This window comes from Dicentrarchus labrax, unplaced genomic scaffold (assembly GCF_905237075.1).
Source record: "Dicentrarchus labrax unplaced genomic scaffold, dlabrax2021, whole genome shotgun sequence".
In the NCBI taxonomy this organism is placed as follows: Eukaryota; Metazoa; Chordata; class Actinopteri; family Moronidae; genus Dicentrarchus; species Dicentrarchus labrax.
In genome coordinates, this window is record NW_026136714.1 from 14776480 (window position 1) to 14795736 (window position 19257).

The following is a 19257-nucleotide window of genomic DNA, read 5'->3' on the forward strand; positions in this document are numbered from 1 at the left end:
CTATGATCTTGTTTTCTTTATTATTGATTTGGTTGGCATAAAAGAGGTGAAGATAGAGGAGAACCTGTGCCCTCTTTCTTAAAGAAAACATCACAAACAGTACAGTAAAATACTGTATTCAAGATACAAAATTCAGTTTTTGCTTTGAAAATGATGAAAGAAATGTCTAACATTCTGTTATTCAGACATTACAAACTTAACAGAGTATGTACATAAGATAGACAAGATATCACAGACACTTGACACTAACATTTCTTATCATTTTGTATTATCTATATACAGTACAGACTGCCTCCAGTCGTTCAGATGAAGCTGTGCAATATCAAATTGCTGTAGCAGTCACATTAGCTTCAAATATAATGGTGGTATGGTGGTATTAAAAAGTCAATTTGGTTAGTTTTGTAGCTGTTTTCACAGGTTTGCTACAGTCCATACATTGGCTCAATATCTGCGTATGCACTGTTTAGAGTAAAACAAGGAAATGTTTAAAAATTGAAGTTTAGACTAGAAATTTGAGATTTGTGTTGCTTTTGACTATACCCACAAACACCCAACCTCTTAATTATTTACACTTAATAATTATTGCAGGGATACTGGGCTGCACCGTATTGTGCCAGTGTTCCTGTTATTGTGGCCAACCTCCATGCAATTATCAGTGAATGTAAAAAACAAAAAGGATCACTTTCATACAGTATTTCAACATACAGTTATACTGTAATATTAATTTTACATGTCACCCATTTCATTAAATGATTGTCTTACTAAAATAGTTGCAATAAAAAATGATGGTCCAGTGAGAAACACATAAAAACGGATAAACACTTACATTTAAGTTCAGAACAAACAGTTCAAGGCAGAGATATCTGTAGAATATAACAAAAAAACCTGTTTATTTCGGATGATTGTGCATAAATCTTAAAATATAATCTTTCATGATAAAAGTCCACCAAACACAGTGAAAGAAATATAAAGAAATGTTTTTTGAGGATAAAATGTGCTCTTTATGTTTGTCAGTTGTTTTAACATAGTGGGAATATTTTCTGCATGGTTTGTATCATCTATAGAATAGTTGATCTGTGCATAAAGAAATGTAATTTTACCCCAAAATGTATTTTTATGTTTTGTTGAAATTACAAATGGGTAAATAAATAACGTTCTGCTTTAGTAAATTCTGGTTAATCCTAATTAAAGATAGATTTGCTTCAGTGCACTACAGGTTGGCATTAATTTTCCTCGTCTACACTGTCAGGCATGTGGGTAGATTTACCATCTCCTTAATGTCATTAGGCAAATATGTGCCAGCAGCTATTACACTATTCACATTGTTAAACAAACCAGCTTATACCGACTCCTCTTGTAGTTTGACATCCCATCCACACAGAGGCAGTAAAGTACCAAAAGTAAGCAAAAAATGAAACCCAATTTAAGAGAGGTCACTGGAGAAATTCTGGCTTCCCTGCAGCCACGTCCACTCGCTCAACATCTGGGACAAAGACAAATGTTTTTGTTTTTTTAATCGTCATCACAAATGATTCAGAGAAAAACAATGAACCACACCTTCGTTATCAGAACAAGATGACTGTGAGAATTTATGTACCTCCATACTGCTCTCCGATTCCTGGATGGTGTCATGCAGCAAACTCTGAAGTCGACTCTCAAATGTCCTGCTCTCCTCCACAAGAGACTCGTCACTGCAGACACACCCAAAGAGATTCATGCAGATGTTTCTCATACGTTTGATAGCATGTTATCTGTGTTTGTACAGGAGGTGTATTTGTGCCTTCTGGAAAGCTTTGGTGACGATGTCTGTCTTTAGCGTGTGAAAGTTTCGGTTTACAAAGAAAACTCACAAATTTGACTCAAGTAGCCGGCAGATGTGTGAAAAAACTGAAAACTGTAATGAGCACAGAAGTATCATTTACGAGAGCCTTGAAAGATGTCCTTGAACCACCAGTGTGTTAGTGCACTTACATCTGATGTAAGCTGTGTCTGGGGGTCAGTAGAGGCGGCACTGAAGAGGGGGTTCGTAATCCATCGGGACTCCCACTCACCGGGCTGCGAACTTTACTCTACACAAGACAAGATGATGGACTTTATTCTGTGGCAGTTATTACAGCATACAGCACCTGCTAATTGTGGAATTAATGAATTGTTAAGGTTATGTTGTTGACTTGACTTTTGGCTTTTGTTGCTTTTAAGTAGAGCCGATATTCAAAATGAGTGTTGGAGGAGATATACGCAGCAAGTGGTACTTGAGAATTTGGTGAATTCAACCACACAACCGGCTGCTATTCTATGATTATTATTTGTGGCTGCTCATATCATGATACACAATTATATGCAATTAACAGCTGCGTCTGTGAGCAGTTCATGAATCCTCACACAGGCGACTTTGAGCAGGTTCCACAGCTCCCTCTGTCGTTTCTCCTGCAGACCCATCAGGACTTGCTCGCTCTCAGCCATCCTCTGGACCACGCCCTCCACCTTCGGCAGCAGCTCCATCACGCGCTGGCGGCACACTGCGGTCTTACTGCATAACGCACACAAAAATAGAAAGAAAAGACATTTTTGGTTTCTCAAGTTGTCAGCGTCCCCTCCCCGCGGATTAGTTCATCCACAAGTGAGAACATAGAGCTCTAGAAGTAGAGCGTCCAGGCCCTAAGCCATTCATTTATGACTTAAAAACATTATTAACCGCAGACTGGACGGTTTCTTTTAAAAATAAATCTGTCATTAATAAAAGGTTGTGACTTTTTACACTTTGTTATAAATAGCAGTACAAATTTAATTAATTTCTGACCTTACACTTAGCCATCACATTACAGTTGTAAATGTTAACAAGTCACCAGCAGAAGTGTTTGACCTTGTCTCAGATATTTTTATTTGTCAGAGCTGGAAACAGGTGTAGCTAATATTAATATTAATGATCTTTCCATGTCTAAATAGAAGCATTAATGCAGCCACCATTACTGTATTTATTTACGCCTGTGCTTTTACTGCTGTGACGTGTGTTGTGGAAAAGGCCTGTTTCACCATTACGATTCCATTTTGTGACTTAACTTGTTTCCAAGCCTGTAAATTGGCCCAAACTTTGCTATATAAAGAAATATAATGGAGCATTTCTTGTAATACTTTGTTTAATTACACAGAAATTACACAAATTCACAAATGGGAGTTACGCACTGCACCTACAGAGCTGCCCAGGACTCGTTCAGTTTCCAAACCCACATTTTCCCAAACACAATAATATACTGTATTGGTTTAACAGTGTTTTGTGTGTGAGTACCTGAGGTGTGTGTAGAAGTCTCTGAGCTTCCTCTCATAGAACTGCACCGCCTGAACCACCAGGCGCACCACCTCCTGACTGTCCCCTGCACACCTCTGGTCTGAGCAGTGGGAAGGAAAAGAAAAGCCAGAAGAACGTAAAAGGAGGTTTATTTTCACATGAAAACACTGTAACAGGTGTTACGTAAGAAGAGAACAGATGCGTGACATCCAAACCTCTGGGTTTCTCTCTGAGTTTGCGGAACAGCTCCATGGCCTTTCCTTCGCTGAGGAATAAAGAGGAGAAGAGAGCAAGGTGGCAGATCACAAAGCAGTTGTTTTGTTTTGTTGTTAGACCAGAGTTTGGTTCAGACTTACAGAGTGTCCAGGGCCTCTCCACTCCTCCACGGTTGTCTCTGCACATCCACTATGTCTGGCTGCAGCTGCATCATCTCCTCCTCCAGTTCACTCACCTTGGCCTAGACACCCACACATGGGTTTTTAGTCTTTTTAAAGCACACATTAATACCCCGTACACACACACACACATATACACACAGAAACACACTCAACTCTACCTGACCACAGCTGACAGCAGTCTGCTCCATCTCCCTCCACACGCACAGGAGTTTCTCTGACGCTAGAAAAGGTTAAAAAGGACTAATGTTAGTCAGCAGCAAGCTAAATTGTTCAAAACACTCAAGTGCACTTTCCACCTGAGGTAAACAGGACGGCCATATTAAGTTATAAATAATTACAATTAAAGGAAAGATTATATGCGGTTTCGGCAGTTGTTTTGTAAACTTCCTGTTATCTATCTACATGTTTTTGTAACACAGTACCGATCCCGGTAGCTGTCTGCTCCTGGTATTTGTCCATGTCTATATGAAGGCTGGTGGTGAAGAAGTCAAGCTTGGCCATGAGTCTCTGGTACATGGACACCATCTCATTCTTCTGTTTGGACAGTGAAGAGTTGTGTCTCAGCAGGCTCATGCTGACAGAAAGAGGAAAAGAAGAACAGTTAATGCATATGTGTGTTGTGTGTGGGAGTTTGTGTGTGTATTTTGTGTATGTCGTACATGGCCGCTTTCTGCCCCTGCTGCAATCTTTGCCAGTCTTCCTTTAGGGAGCGGATGGTGTGCCACGCCTGGCCACAAGTCCTCCTCAGAGGGCTGTAAGGCAGGAGGTGCTTAGGGTCCGTTTCTATGAGAAAGACAAAGAACGAGAGAAACACACAAAGCAAAGGATGTTTGTTAGGGTCATTTTATTTCATCGTGTCAGTTTGTAGTCATAAAAAAAAGCTTTTCCCCCCACAGGGTTTTTAATTCAAGCAGAAAATAAGTTTGTGGTTCATATCAGCCTAAAAAATATTTCATATTGTCTACAACAACTAACATTTGTTTTGTCTGTTTTTTAACTGCGTGACCAGTTTAAATGTGGTAAAGTGTGTGGTGTGTTTGTATTTGTGGAATGTTATAAACCTTTGTTTGCTACAGATTTTATTTTCTATATTTAACAAAACACTTAAGCACAGACACTCTGCTGTGGGAACCCTGAGTAAAACATAAACCCCAGTTGATTCACAAAAGAAAGTAATTGCTTGAGTGCACAATTAATCAAGAGATTTCTAGCAAATGTGTTCATTGTGTTTCACTCACACCCGCAGATTCAACTAAAATCAACAGAGAGAAGAAGAAATAGAAGCAGCTTACACACAGAAAAGGTTTGCACAGAATTTCAGGTGAAGAAGTTTTAATATTGTTTACTTATCGCTGTGTACTCACGGACAAAGCGAATGTTTTCCGGAAGGGTGCGAGGAGCGAAGTGAGGTTCATAATTGCAAGAGGAACGATCAAACAGGAAGACCAGAGGCAAGTCTGTCCGTCGCCCATCTATCTCCTACAAACACAGATAATAATAACAATGCTAAGCCTCAGTCCATTATTACATTGTGCTGTTGGCTATTCTGTGAAGGTACTGTGTGTACGGTGTTTATGTTAGATATTACTGTGTAATCTACGGCGCATTGTGTAGCCAGTCCATGAGGTTCCAAGGCTAACCCCGCCTCCAGAAGCAGCTCCTGATTGGCTGCAGGGATCTTGGTGTCTTTTTCTATCCTCAGCTGCAGGTCTGCCACAGTCTCATCATCCGCCACTGAGTATGTCAGGATCTTAGCAGACATCATGTTCAGCACATGAACCAGCTGAGGGAAATGAAGAAGGGCCAAGCACATTGCAGAGAGAACAAGTAAATGTGTGCACTGCTGCAGCACTTCAGGCCTTACAAAGTTCAAAATTCAATGATATTTTTGGTTTATTATTGGTGGGGTTTTTTGGTCAACATTAAACCAAAAGAAAAAAAACAAGACAACATGTCCACATGGGGGAACATGGGACAAAATGAAAGAATAAATGACCTTGAGCTGCAGTATGAGCTCCAACTGGGAGAAGCAGTTGCTGGGCGTAGCCTCGGGGTCTTTGCCTCTCTCCTGAGGAGACCACTTTAACATCAGCTGCAGCCACCTCTCCAGTTTCTCTAATAGCAGACTGTCAAACACCAGTTAACACATTAGACTGAGGAAATACACGTTTAAATTAGCTTTTTTTCTGTGTATGTGTGTAACTGTCACAGATAAAATCACCTGTTGAGGTTGTTGGGCTGCGGCAGGTGTTTGGAGAAGCGAACTTCCCCTGTGAGGTCCTCATAAACGACAATATCATCGTCCTGCTTCAGCTTCAGTTTATGGTGCCTGAAAAGGATGCAATTGGAGGGAAAAGCCCCAAAAATGGCATATTTATGAGCATATTTTTTTCTCCATTTCATCCTCAATTTGATCATGATAAATTCCCACCGGAGTACACACCCAGTGGCCTGAAACTGAACCTGAGTTTCTTTGGGAGTATTTTTTGTTTATGTAACCCAGACCCCCTGGAGTTTCCTATCTTTCATCCATCATATTAGCGAGGCACAAGGGGCATTGACGCTGGCACAACCCACATATCCTACAATTCTTTGCTTTGGCAACTCCTTTTTATTTATACATTCCTTGTCACGTACCAATAACATTTACTTGGAATTAGGCTTATCATTGCCTAACATTGAAAAACGTCATTGTTCAGTTTATTTTGCAAAAACTAGACTGGTCACTGAGGTGCAAAAACAAAAACAATTATTTGAGAAGGGAGTAATGGTGGAAATTTTGACATGCATCATGCTCAAAGTTAGTTTTTGGAAAACATGACTTTCTTCATGATGCCTTTTGGCACCAACTTATTTCAGATATAGGAATTTTTGAAAGATGCTATTACCAAGGAACCGGTTGCCAGGTTGGTAAGAAAGGGCGAAATCCTGTGATGCACTCAAACACCAAAGTCCCAAAGCTCCAGTAGTCCACAGTGACCGTGTACTTACGTCTCTCAATGAGCTCTGGAGCCTGGAAGATGGAATGAAAAATACGTTCAGCTGTTACTGTGAAGATGATTGCATGGAAAATGTGTCCACCTGTGTTTTCATCACTTACTAAGTACTGTAGTGTTCCCACAAACGAGGTGCAAAGGCTGCTCTGGTCCAGCTCTTTAGCGTAGCCGAGATCTATAATCTTGTGGATCAACTAAGATTAGGAGAAGAGAAAAGAAAAAAGTTATCCTATAATTACAAATGTATAACTTAATGGAACAGTTTGACATTTTGGAAAATACACTTATTTGCTTTTATACCTTTGCAGGGATTAAACAAAGATATAATGTGTTAATTAGTGAGCATAAGAGAGGTGCTGGAAGTCAGATTTTATTACTGTCTGAGGCTACCTTTTTGTCTTTCTAGCTAGCTAAACCTGTAGTCCATGGACCTATACTGTATTTAACTGTACTGTAATCAAACTTCTCACCAGAAAGTTAATAAACAATTCCTTTAAATTCCAAGACCTGAAGTATACATGAGCATAAATCAACTTTTAATGTGTTTCTGTCCATTTGGGTACACCCTGTTTTTGTCTTTATGACTGGTTCAATTTCTATAAACAAAAGGAGCGTGCATAAACATGAATATATAACCTATTTAATATGTCTGGCTTCATTTATGTAACATTCTTCATTTTTCTGTGTCCTGTTGCAGGCTGGTGGATGACATGATGTGATTTGTTACGTAACGGGCAAAATTAAGGGAGGCCCAGAGAGGAAGGTAAGAGCAAGGCAATACCAAAAGTTCCTTGTAACTGCAAGGATAAGCAAAAGGATTGAGGTTTCCACATTAAATATTCAGTGCAGCAAAGCTGTTCTCTACTGGTGAGGATAAACATATGGACGTGAGAGAGACAAGTCTCTTGCACTTATTCCACATAACCAGCACAGCCTGTATATGACCCCTTTGTTGTGGTTTGGGTGTATCTGTCATAACAAGATGGTTTTTAACTCACTCTCTTCTCTCCCTGCTGCATCACAATGTTTTCTGGTTTCAGATCTCTGTGGATGATCCTCTTCTTATGGAGGTAGGTTAGAGCCGAAGCTGAGGGGAGAAAGAAGAAATCAGAAGAAAGGAAGATTTATATTCACAGTTTATGCTAATATGACAGCTGCATGTAAACTAGAGCTAGACCAATTAATCAGCCTTAAGATATCGGCTGATATTAGAGCTGCAGGCGGATGTATTGGTATATGTGGGGCAATAGGTAAGAAGAAATCAAATACGATCAAATACAGCGAGAGTAGCTGGTAGCCACATGTTTTTCATTCTGCAGGCTGCTCTAAAAGGACACCATAGTTACACAGGATATTTGAGTTTGATTTATTCAAAGCACAGGTAAGACTAAATGGTAGTATTGTACTCCTGTAACAATGCTGAACTCACAAAGGAGAGAGAAACCAGAGATAGTGTCTTTTTTATTCCACACGTTCTTCTTTCTTGTCAGAACCTGGTGCCTACATTACCCACAATGCAACGTGACCAATAACAGTTTCGTCGGAGATTCATGTGTGTTAGACCTGGTACCTCTGTAGATAAAAATGTCTCATTCTATGGTAACGAAAACATAATTTTCAGGTGATTAAACACTAATGAAAACAAACCTGTGAATATTATATTCTATTACTGCCACTAGATCCTCCTAAATGTTACACACCGGGCTATTAAGTCACTCTAAGACCCATAAGAGGATAAGCCTCCTATACACATTCTGTAGCCTTTAATCTGTCGGAGCCAAATGAATAGGTTTCGTCTCAACCTATAATGTCACTTTACTTTGTGCGTCAAAGGGTGACTAGTGTGTGTGCTGGCAAAGATTGTTCAACAAAGTGGAACTAACCTTTGTGGCACCTTACTGTGTGAGCGTGTGTGTGATTGTGTGTGTGAGTGTGTGTGTGAGTGTTTGGGTGTGTGTTTGGGTGTGGGTATGCATGCCTGTATCTTTGCCCTCACTCGTGAAACAGTTTAAAGGGGATCACTCATTATCAGGAAATGTCCACCAGTGGGTAACAGGAAAAGGAGTTTCTGTGTGACTGTGTGTGTGCGTATGTCTCTGTTTATGTATGTGTGTGTGTGTGTGTGTGTGTGTGTGTGTGTGTGTGTGTGTGTGTGTGTGTGTGTGTGTGTGTGTGTGTGTGTGTGTGTGTGTCTGGTGTGTGTGTGCATGTCTTACTCTCCTCTCCACTCTAGATATGTTTGATCCATACCATATGTGTCCTCTCCCAAAGCTGTTTACACAGCATGTAAAATACAATGTGTTGTTGATGTGAGCATTTGTATGTTATGTTCGGGTCAGGGCGTGAGTGTCCAATCGTTGACGTAAGCTTCTGCCTGAGTGTGCGGCGTCACCATGGTGACTAAGACGTTGGTGGTTTAGAGTCACTGATGACATCATAATACATGATACTCACCACCGTGATCATTTCCTCCATACTTCTGATCACACCGCCGGTTAACTCAATCATTCAATCAATGTATCACTCTCACATTCACGCAATTTAAAATCTGGGGATTTGGCCGGATACTCACAAATGTCACATAACAGAATCAGAACGGAGCCCTCCCTCATTCCACAGCAGTTGTCCAAGAGGTTCAGATACTGCAGAAAGCAGAAACACAGACACTTGATACTTAACATGAACCACAAAATAAAAACAATATAAGAGGACACAGTCTTAGCAAAAGGTTCATTAATCTTCTTTATTCTTGTTTTAAAACTTTCTGCACTTCCATTGCACCATAAAACAGCTGTTTTCCATCCATTAAGCACATTGTGTTTATAAGAGATCTGACATACATTCGAGGTCATGAACGGACTCAGATTCAAGCAGAAAACAAACCCAAGCATTGACTTTCTCTAATACATAAATATAACTTTTTCACAAGGATGTGCACACACTAAGAAATCAAGGTACAGGAATGGACCCTAAAAGGGTACAAATGATTTGTCACTCCAGCTGTACACTAGCAGGGTACAAGTAGAAGAAAAGAAGGTACCAAAAAGGGACCATGTTCAAAGGTACAGACCTTTACATTTTTGTACCTTCTTTTCTGTAACTCTAAAAGAGCACCCCTGTACCCCTTTTGACAAAAATTTACCTTTATGTCCCATTGTTCCCAGCCATAAGCTCGCTTCTCTAACCTTTAGGCCATCAGTGCACATTTACAGGGGCTCCATAAAGGAGGCATAAAATAAAGTTAAATAAATAGAGAAAAATGAGTCCCTGTGGAGGAATGCAAAGAATGAGACAATAAAACAGTGATAATAAATAAAATAGAATTGGCAATAATGGTTAGTGGAAGCATTTCACTCTGCTACACCGACAATTAGCTACTTGATTAAATGAACAAAACCACTCAGATAGATCCAGTGTGAAGTTGCCAATACACGCTGAATAAGGGCGTCTAGCCCAAAATGTCCGCGTGGCAAATTTTAAAAAGTTGAATGGAAGTGCGGTCCTAGTTTTTTGCTCATGAAATTATTCCCAGGACACACAGAATAGGAATTGATTGGAAATTTACTGGTAGCTGGTACCTATTTTATTTCAATAAACCCCACTCTCTATTTAACTTAAGCTTGTTAAAAGTACAAATACATATCACTTTCTCTCAGCCATGATTTTGTACCTTTAGAATTAAACGAAAGGTACACAGTTATCACCTTAAGGACATTTCTGTAAAGATGTACCCTTGGGTACAGAAATGATACCCCTATTTCTCTGTGTGCACTGTTGATCTGATTTTTAGGAACATTTCTGGTAGCATTGTTACACTAAAGGACACTTTTTTTAAAACAATATATTTAAAGCGCTCAGCTGGAAACTTGTGGCAGGCCTGACAAAAGAAGATGGTGCAGTTTTCCGCTGTCAGTCCCAACTAACCACTCCATCTGCCCCCAACTCCACCATCTGGGATGCTTTGAAATTTTTATGACACTGTGGTTTGCAGTGGTTGGCATTTTCCTCTTCTACTGGCTGCCTGGTGCCAACAATGTCTATCGCCTCAGGCTGCACACTCAGATTAAAAACTGTTCCAGATTTCTCCACCAGAAGAAGTGCAAACAATCGCCTGGTTATTGGTCCAAACAAATCAGATTCAAATCTTAGTGAAATACAAAAAATATAAGCAATAGTGACAACAAGGTTTACAGAGATCATATTAAATATAACCATAATTAGGCCAGGTGCTGAGCCACCACACGTATTTGCCGCTCCATGTTAATTCATTATGATTCAGCACTTTGGCCCAAAGGTCTATGACTCTAATCCAGAGTCCTAAACCACATATGTGCACACACTCTTGCAAACATACCACAGACTTTACCTTTCTCAGATCCCCTCCCTGACAATACTCCATTGCCAGCAGTGGTAGGTCATTGGTTGCCACCAGTTTCTGCATTCCCTCAGGAACTTCTCTGGCTGCAACAACGTTAACATGATCCAACCTATGTGAGCAAAGATGAGCAGACATCAGTCAGTGGGACGGCACTATGTATCTTATCACATATTTATCACTGCTGCGATATGAGCCAAGGGCTGCCATATTAGACGTGTGACATCTATACATGTGATCACCAAAAAGAAAACCACTGCAAAATGTACAAATCTAGTTCTAGACCAGTGGTTCCCAGTGTTTCTGGCTTGTGACCCATTAAAATTAAACAATGTCGGTTCCTTACCTACTTTACAACTGGTCAATAAGTTGTGAGGAGTTCACCTAACACTTGAATTTTTTTTAATCTTATATGAATATGTTTTAGAGGCCTGAATATCTAAAACTATCCAGTACTGCTCAGGAAAACAGCAAATATAACAGAGTAATATATAAGTCTGAAAAAGTAAGCAGGATTTTGTACAGCAAAAAACTGTTCTGTTGATCCTCATATTTCTCTTGCAACCTCTTGAGGGTCCCTTCCCCAGGTTGGGAACGACTAAGCAAGACGTATGAGCAGATGTCTGCAGAAACGCAACATGTTTTTGTCACTGAATATACCTGCATCACATTAATCAGAGAAGTCTTGCATCTCTTCTCCGTCTTTGTGTCCAACAAATCTAAAATGGCATAGTTTCACGATCACGTCCAAATATTTTCATTAGTTAAATAATAATCTTCCTCTTCACCTTACTCCCTCTGCTCTTTGACCTGCTCTGTTACTTTCTGTTTCTCTTTGCCGCTTCATAACTCTGATTGAAACGTGTTTCTGACTGTCCCAGACAAAGATGTTGATAAAGATAACAGATACCATATCTACCAGGAAGATGATTCACACTGTAACATAACATTGTACAACACGTTACACAATGTGTTATCAGCGATGGCAAGGGAGATAACAAGTGCTACATATACAATCTGATGGAGAAAATATTTAGTTCTGCCTTGCTTACGCTTCACTTGAAAACACGTTTGATAGCGGGGACAGAAAAATAGTTAGAGAGAGTGGGATGAAATTGTGGATATATTATATAATTCTTTTTCTTGGTTTTGACTAAAACATTCAGCTGATGAAAAAGTAATTCAATACAAGCTCTATAAACACATCATAAGTCAAAAAAATTGTGAAAATGATGTGTTTTTCAGCATATGTGTACATCTGCGTTAAGTAGCTGTAATAATATAATGTTAGGTTGCCATGTATGTGTCCCCTGCCCTGTGGTTTTTTCCACAAGTTGAGCGTGGGTGCACGGAAGGGTTGTGGTTGTGACCATGTCTGCCTGAAAACAACACACTTGTTAAACTGAGACTAGGAAAGAAATAGTTTTATGCTCATGTTTGCACCCGCAAATGACAAAAACACACACACACACACACACACACACACACACACACACACACACACACACACACACACACACACACACACCTCTCATCTCACAAACAATCAAAACCCGCATGAGCTGCCATCCAACTCCAGTGACCCGACACCCAAACTGACACTGTTAATAGACAACACAGACACACCAAAAGCAGAGCAAAATGAGGAGGCGGCACATTATCCTGTCAGAAATAACCACTAACAGACCAAAATAACCAAGGCTTCAATGCTTTTCTAATTATTTAAATTTTTACTATTTCAGGATACAGATTTATTTTTCGTATTTTGAGAAAACTTGCGAAACAGATGGGTAGATAAAAGTCAAATGTCAAACTCGTAAGGACGCAGCTTGCCATGGAACGTACCAAGGTGAGTCACAACGCGTCAAACCAAAACTTGCCTCCCATGCCAAAAGCAAAAGAGCTTTAAGAGAAATACTAAAAGAGTTTTGATGGGAAAAAGAAACGGGAAAATCACTGATTTCTTCAGCCGAGGTTAATTCATGCGTCTCAGACTGAGATGCATCACTGCCTAAAAAAAGACCTGGATCTGTTGTAACAGAGAAGGATGAGCATAGGTAAGATGCAGTGGTCAAACAAAAAACAAACAAAATAGTTAGGAAATCTGGTCTCTTTGGACATAGCATCAACACTGTGACTGATAAGGCAAACACACTCTACCTTATCTGGATCTTTAATGTTACCACGATCTTAGCCTTACCTTGTCTGGCCCTAAAGAGACAGTACAGTGTGGCAGATTACCTGAGCACAGTGTCTGTCACTAAACAAAGAACTACCTTGACAAAGTAGAGACTCTGCGAGCACAGCCTGGCCATCGAGACAGGCCGATAATGGCTTCCCACAGTGGAACGGTTCTGCTAGCTAGGGATGGGATGATTTACAATATTACTGCGTATAGTGATAAAATACACAGTGAACTCCCATTATCGTGATAATTATGAATATCCTTGTATGCCTGGACCTTAAAAAGCTGTCTAGCTTGGCCGGATTACTTTCCTATATTGATTTCCCGATTTATTATGAATAAGGGGAAAAGGCGGAGCCTGTATCTTTCCAGTCATTCCAAAATGACTAGAAAGCCTGTCACCATGGCTGGAGGCTCGGCATCCCCCTCACAAAAGGTAAAACCGGATGTGTGGAGTATCGATTCCAAAATAAAGAACAGGGAGGCGAGGTTTCTGTCTGTAATGCAATAAATATGTGTTCCTTGGTAAAGTGATTCCAGTTTGTTTTAGTGCAATTTTAAAAATATGAAGTATGTTTTAATGATTATCGTGATAATATCGAGTGTCTTCATATTGTCCCATGCCTACTGCCAGCTGTGCAAGGAAGACGAGACAGAGCTTCACTTTCTGAAAGAATGCATAAACTCCAGCCAGTCCAAAACAAAACATTTCTCTAAATTCAAACACAAAATCCTTAGCTGACCACATAACCAACATAAACTAAACACCAATCCTGTTGGGAGAGCACAAAGAGAGCTGAAGTCTAACAGCAGATCGACACCCCTCCACACACAAAGCTCACCAATTATCACACACAGAGTGTTTATTATTATTATTATTACTATTATGTTGACATTGTTGCTGATATACATCAGTCACAGACCACAGTCTGCTTCTTGTACTTGCTTATTACATGTTTTTTATTACTGTAACATAATGTTTTATTTCTGATTTGGCCAATACTGTATTTTAATGAATTATTACCTAATTCTGAGGGCATGGCCTGTGTCAAAATCTAGTTCATAGCTTTATTATCTTAGTCAAATATTAAGTTCATAGCTCACGAATACTGGTCAGGGTGTTTTCTGGTGTCCTAGTGGTTAAGACAAATACAACATACAACAGGCACCTTCGTTGTAAGCCATCCCCCTCTCTAAACCATGTTTCCTGTCTTTATGTTCTAATGTAGGCAAACTGCCAGACTGACATCTGGGGGTGTGGGAGGAATATAATGAAGCTGTCATGTGTCTGGTGTGTGTCCTGTGCGTGACTAGTATGTAAAGGTGACAGAGGAAGGAAGGGCGGTGGTTGATTTTAATTTTACCTTTAGTAGATCAATGCATGTGGGATTTAAACTGACCTCTTCATGATCTGGATCTCCAGACACCATCTTTCTTTGTTTCTCTCGCTCAGCTCCTGACGGCACTGCTTTATAGCGATCTGTTCCTCTGTGTCCTGAAAACACACACACAAAGAATTAATGTTGATATTCAGTAGTTAATTTTCTGAATAGTTAATTCAAGAGGCCATAATTAAAGTCAAATCGATTGTAAATCATGATTTAAAATCTGAAGGGGCAAATTAGTAGCAACATTTCTCTGATAATTATTTTCATATTTGATTAATCTCACACATTATTGGTCTTTAAAACAACAGAAAACAGAAGAAAAGGTTCATCATTATATCCTAGAGCTCAAGGTGATATCTTGAAATGCCCTTTTTAGTCCAACCAACAGCCTAAAATAAGAAGAATTGAATATCTAATTTACTTTGATGCTTACCCATTTTTTTTCCACATTTGTTTCTTCATTAGATTAACAACACGATGTTACAGATGCTACATAGCAGTGGAAATGTTTTTTCAAAATTCAAATTAAATGTAAATTCTATACCTAATAACCAATTTGGCTTTAAAAACATTAATTCTTTTCAGGAGGTATTTCTGTTTCATGAAAAACAGGGACAGACAATAAACCATGAGACAGATCCAAATACACAACAAGCTTCGTGACACCAAACACATACTGTAAAAGGCTGCATTCATACAGCACTTCACCCATTCACACACACTCACACACCAATGGCAGCTACTGTACTGTATTATATCGTACACGTGACCACTTTCCAAAAATGATGGGCAACATAAGTATATCTGACTACCTGTTTCTCATGGCATCATCAAGGAAAAGGCATCCACCCTGCTTCCCATAACTGAACTAATCAACTAATAATAGCCCACATTATTGTCATTAACACAGGAAGACAGGAAATTTCCTATGGAGGAAGTTTAGTCATCACAGCAGCAGCAGTGCCCTGACATACCTACTAGTCTGCCTGCCATGGCACTGGCTGTTAAACAATACATCATTCACCCTTGAATGTTATTCCCTTGATTAAACAGCATGGGAATTAAATTATATGACAATCTTAATTTTTTGTAATATATTCTTTAAGACAAGGTAGGCAGTGGTTAACAGATATTTTTTATTTCAAGTAAGTGTTTACATTAAAATCTTTGAAACTTCTTTTCTTTGAAGTGCATAACTACAGTTTCTGACTCTCCATCACTTGTATGTCTACATTCACAAGAAAATGCTGCCTGGGTCAAAGCTAGCTCTAAGTTTACCTGGACTTAGATAAGTAATACAACCCAAGTACAGTTTCAGTAACTTGAGGAAGAGGAAGGTCCACTAAGCGGGGCTTGTTCATATTCCCACAGTGTCCTGTTACTAATGATGCAACTCTACAATGCTCTCCATCCTGTGACTTAGAGTGATATCATTACAGCAGACACCTTTAAACTGGTTGCACAAAGAAGACAGTTTCCTGGACTGATGTCATACCATTTACAAAAAGGGTGCAGGTGAGAATCCCGTTCTCAAATTAAAAAATAAAGACACGTTGATTTAATCTGTGAACTGTTGATCAACGTGATTATTCTATGTATGAATTTCACAAATATCAATATTAACATCAATGAAAAAGGAAACGACTAAAGTGTCGCTGTTACATGAGAACTGGGAAGTTTTGCTCCTGAATACAGACAACAAGCCAGTGATTTGAGGCAGCGGAGGGACAGATGTAAGGCATGAGCCACAATTTTGGTCAAAATTTGTATCCTTTCTCTGAGTCATTCTCAGTCACATCTGAACCCAGACATGATACACATATTTTTAGATTCAAGGTGACTTACACTTTCTGAGGATATCATTATCTCCTCCTTCGCAAATGAACTTCCATAAATGACTCGACATTCATACAAACAATCCTCATAACTGCAGAACTTACCTGACAATCATCACATTTTTAGGTTTTCTTCAGTACCCCAGTGACAGTTATCTGTACATTCATGGTTATGTTGCAAACAGGAACTGCTAACAGCTGCATACTTTTATGGTGCCAATTTGGCAAAATGGATAAAATAAAATTAAATAAAATTAAAAGTTAAATCTAAAGCTAAAGTTGTCGCCCAAACTTGCATGGTGACATTATACTTCCTGATTTAATCCCTCAAAGCCCACCAAATTATGGGAAATGTGGAGCAGCTTTAGCTCAGGGGGCATCCCTTAATCACAGGGTTGGTGGGGGGCACAGCTGCCTCAGTGTAGTCCGTCTTAAGGTTTAGAAAACTGAACTCATCGAGGGAAACACTGAGGCATTCCTTATTGTTGCTGCAAAAATGTATTTCTTTCATTAGTTTTACATATTAGTTTAGTTGACAAAGGCTTGTTTTTACATTTAGATTCGATCAGAGCTATATTCATTTCGATAGTGATGATGATGTTTCTGGGAAAGGTCCCAGATATCCGAGCTTCTTAAAATGCATAATTCCTGGTGCCAAATGCAACATTTTTAACCAATTAAATAGTATTTGCAGAAGGATATTCAGTGAGTCAGTCTACTATCATGTCCCTGACACCGCAGCCACAAAACAGAGACGGTAAACACATACCAGTGTGTTAAAAGTGTGTGGATTGTGTACCTTATTTTGCCATCTTGTGACATTCCCAAACCCTCCGGTGCCCAGTCGCTCCTTCAGCTCCCAGGACCCACAGCTCTGCGGCTGCTGCAGGGGGACTCGATTCATGGCGTCTTCAACTGGTCCTACACCAACACATCAACAGAATAAACTACAGTCAGATTACAGACACGGATTAACTCTTATATCATTACTATCACTAGGGGCAAAATGTAAAGTTTGGCCTAAGGGTGGCCCTAGTGAAAATGCCTTATTTACTCTCCATTAAACTCTGATCAGAGTATTGTGTATATGTATGTAACAAATGTACATCACAGACAGGTCAGGTCCAGTGTTATTAAGCGCTGCCCGTATATATCTGTATATAGTCATGTACTCACAGGCTATTACCAGGCCTATTCATTACTGCTGTGACAGTAAATGCATCAATCTGACTGCTTCTGTGTTTGACTTTATCCTCCACTGTGAATATCGATCTCTGCTCATTATAAAATAATGCATTCAAACACCAAACACTTTCACTTCACTGTGTATGTTTCCTGTTTTCTGGTGTTATTACAATACACTACAACGTACCCGTGTTCGGACTTAATTTCCATGCAGACAAGCGCTTCACCTTCAGTATTACTCAAACTAAATCCTACCTTAGACTTCGTAAGCACGCTTTCACACCTGCTTTTCTTTGAACTCTTTGTGTATCCGGGCTTTAAACGACCTAAACTTTTTTTTTTTACTATAGTAGTAAGTTTTGGCGACACAACATATCTCACAAACTTTCTACTTCCTGATACTCATGTTTCCTGTAAACGTGAAGAGACCCGCCCACAGTGAGGAGGTCCTCGGTTCAGATCTCCAGCTGCTGGTTTCAGGATGATTTGAGCTAGAGTCATGGTTTAGGAGGAATCCTTAACTTGGGCTCTACTTTTGAGAAATACTTCTCAAAATGTCTTAGAAATGTATTTTATTTATATAAAATTAAAATACCAGGGCCTTAGTAACTAAGTACATTTACTCAAGTTCTTAAATTTGAGTTGCTATTTTCACTTTATGTTACTGTATACATTTAAATTCAGAGGGAATTGTACTTTTTACTGCACTACATTTATTTTATATCTTTAGTTACGAGTTACTTTGCAGATTCAGATTAGTAATGAAAATACAAAATACATTATATTATCATGGATATTATTAAGATAAGACAACATTAATGTACATATTAATGCATTAATAATTGTAATTCAATAATGTAAAATACATTATTCTGAAATAGTCTATTCTGCATAATGAATTGTACTTATTTATATATTCTATATTTTCAGTATGTTTTGATGCTAATACTTTAGTAGGTTACTTTTACTTAAGCAGAAGATCTAAGTACTTCTTCCATGGTGCCAATAATAAACTCTGGGTAAGGAGCTGCACATAACCTGTCAGTTATTGGGCCTTACAAAAATGTCTATTAGCTACATGACAAAAAGAGGTGGAGGATTATTGTGCTGTACAAGTGAAGAATGCGTCGTTGCTAAATAAATATATTCACAGCATCAGGATAATCTTTATGTTGTATCCCTGTGTTGCCTTATTTGTGTGTTGTAGCCCAGTGGTACCTAAATGTGGTTCATGGGCCCCTCAGGGACCGTCACTTTGCTTTAGTGGGTCCCGTAGGCATTATAAGGATTAGTTTAAATCTCTAAGTTTAAGAATGGGGTTTTCATGGAGCCTATGGCTGCCACTATTTTGGGAATGGACATAACTTATGCTCAGTATTACAACTTCTCGCTAATGGTTGGATCAATTTACCAATCCAGGACAGGAGGGTCACCTCCTGCCCTCATGACCTGACACCTCATCTTACTGTAAGTATTATTTCACGTCTCCCTCTTAAATCCCTCATCTTTCGTTGTAAAAAAAAAGGATTTCCTATGTTTTTCCAAGGTGGATCTTGTTTTTGTAGAACTGAATTGTAATCACACAGCTGCGTCTCAAATGCTTTGCCGT

General features: G+C 39.3%; 1 protein-coding gene across 3 annotated transcripts; it reads right to left on the reverse strand.

Annotated features, from left to right (window-relative positions):
* Position 1: 1 nt before the first annotated feature.
* Positions 2-18071, reverse strand: ikbkb (inhibitor of nuclear factor kappa B kinase subunit beta). 3 transcript variants are annotated; one of them, XM_051423618.1, is made up of 22 exons: positions 17904-18071; positions 17263-17384; positions 14641-14735; positions 11047-11167; positions 9253-9322; positions 7679-7767; positions 6785-6874; positions 6573-6697; positions 5906-6013; positions 5681-5810; positions 5285-5467; positions 5049-5163; positions 4344-4467; positions 4107-4258; positions 3843-3904; positions 3643-3743; positions 3502-3551; positions 3287-3386; positions 2383-2530; positions 1972-2069; positions 1598-1691; positions 2-1483 (listed from the first exon to the last, which is right to left on the reverse strand). In XM_051423618.1, exons 2-22 carry the CDS (start codon positions 17365-17367, stop codon positions 1424-1426), a joined length of 2220 nt encoding a protein of 739 aa, XP_051279578.1. In that variant the 5' UTR covers positions 17368-17384; positions 17904-18071; the 3' UTR covers positions 2-1423. The 3 variants fall into 3 exon arrangements, with proteins under 3 accessions (XP_051279578.1, XP_051279576.1, XP_051279577.1); XM_051423616.1 differs by having other exon boundaries at positions 5273-5467; XM_051423617.1 differs by having other exon boundaries at positions 5273-5467; positions 17836-18067.
* Positions 18072-19257: the final 1186 nt, after the last annotated feature.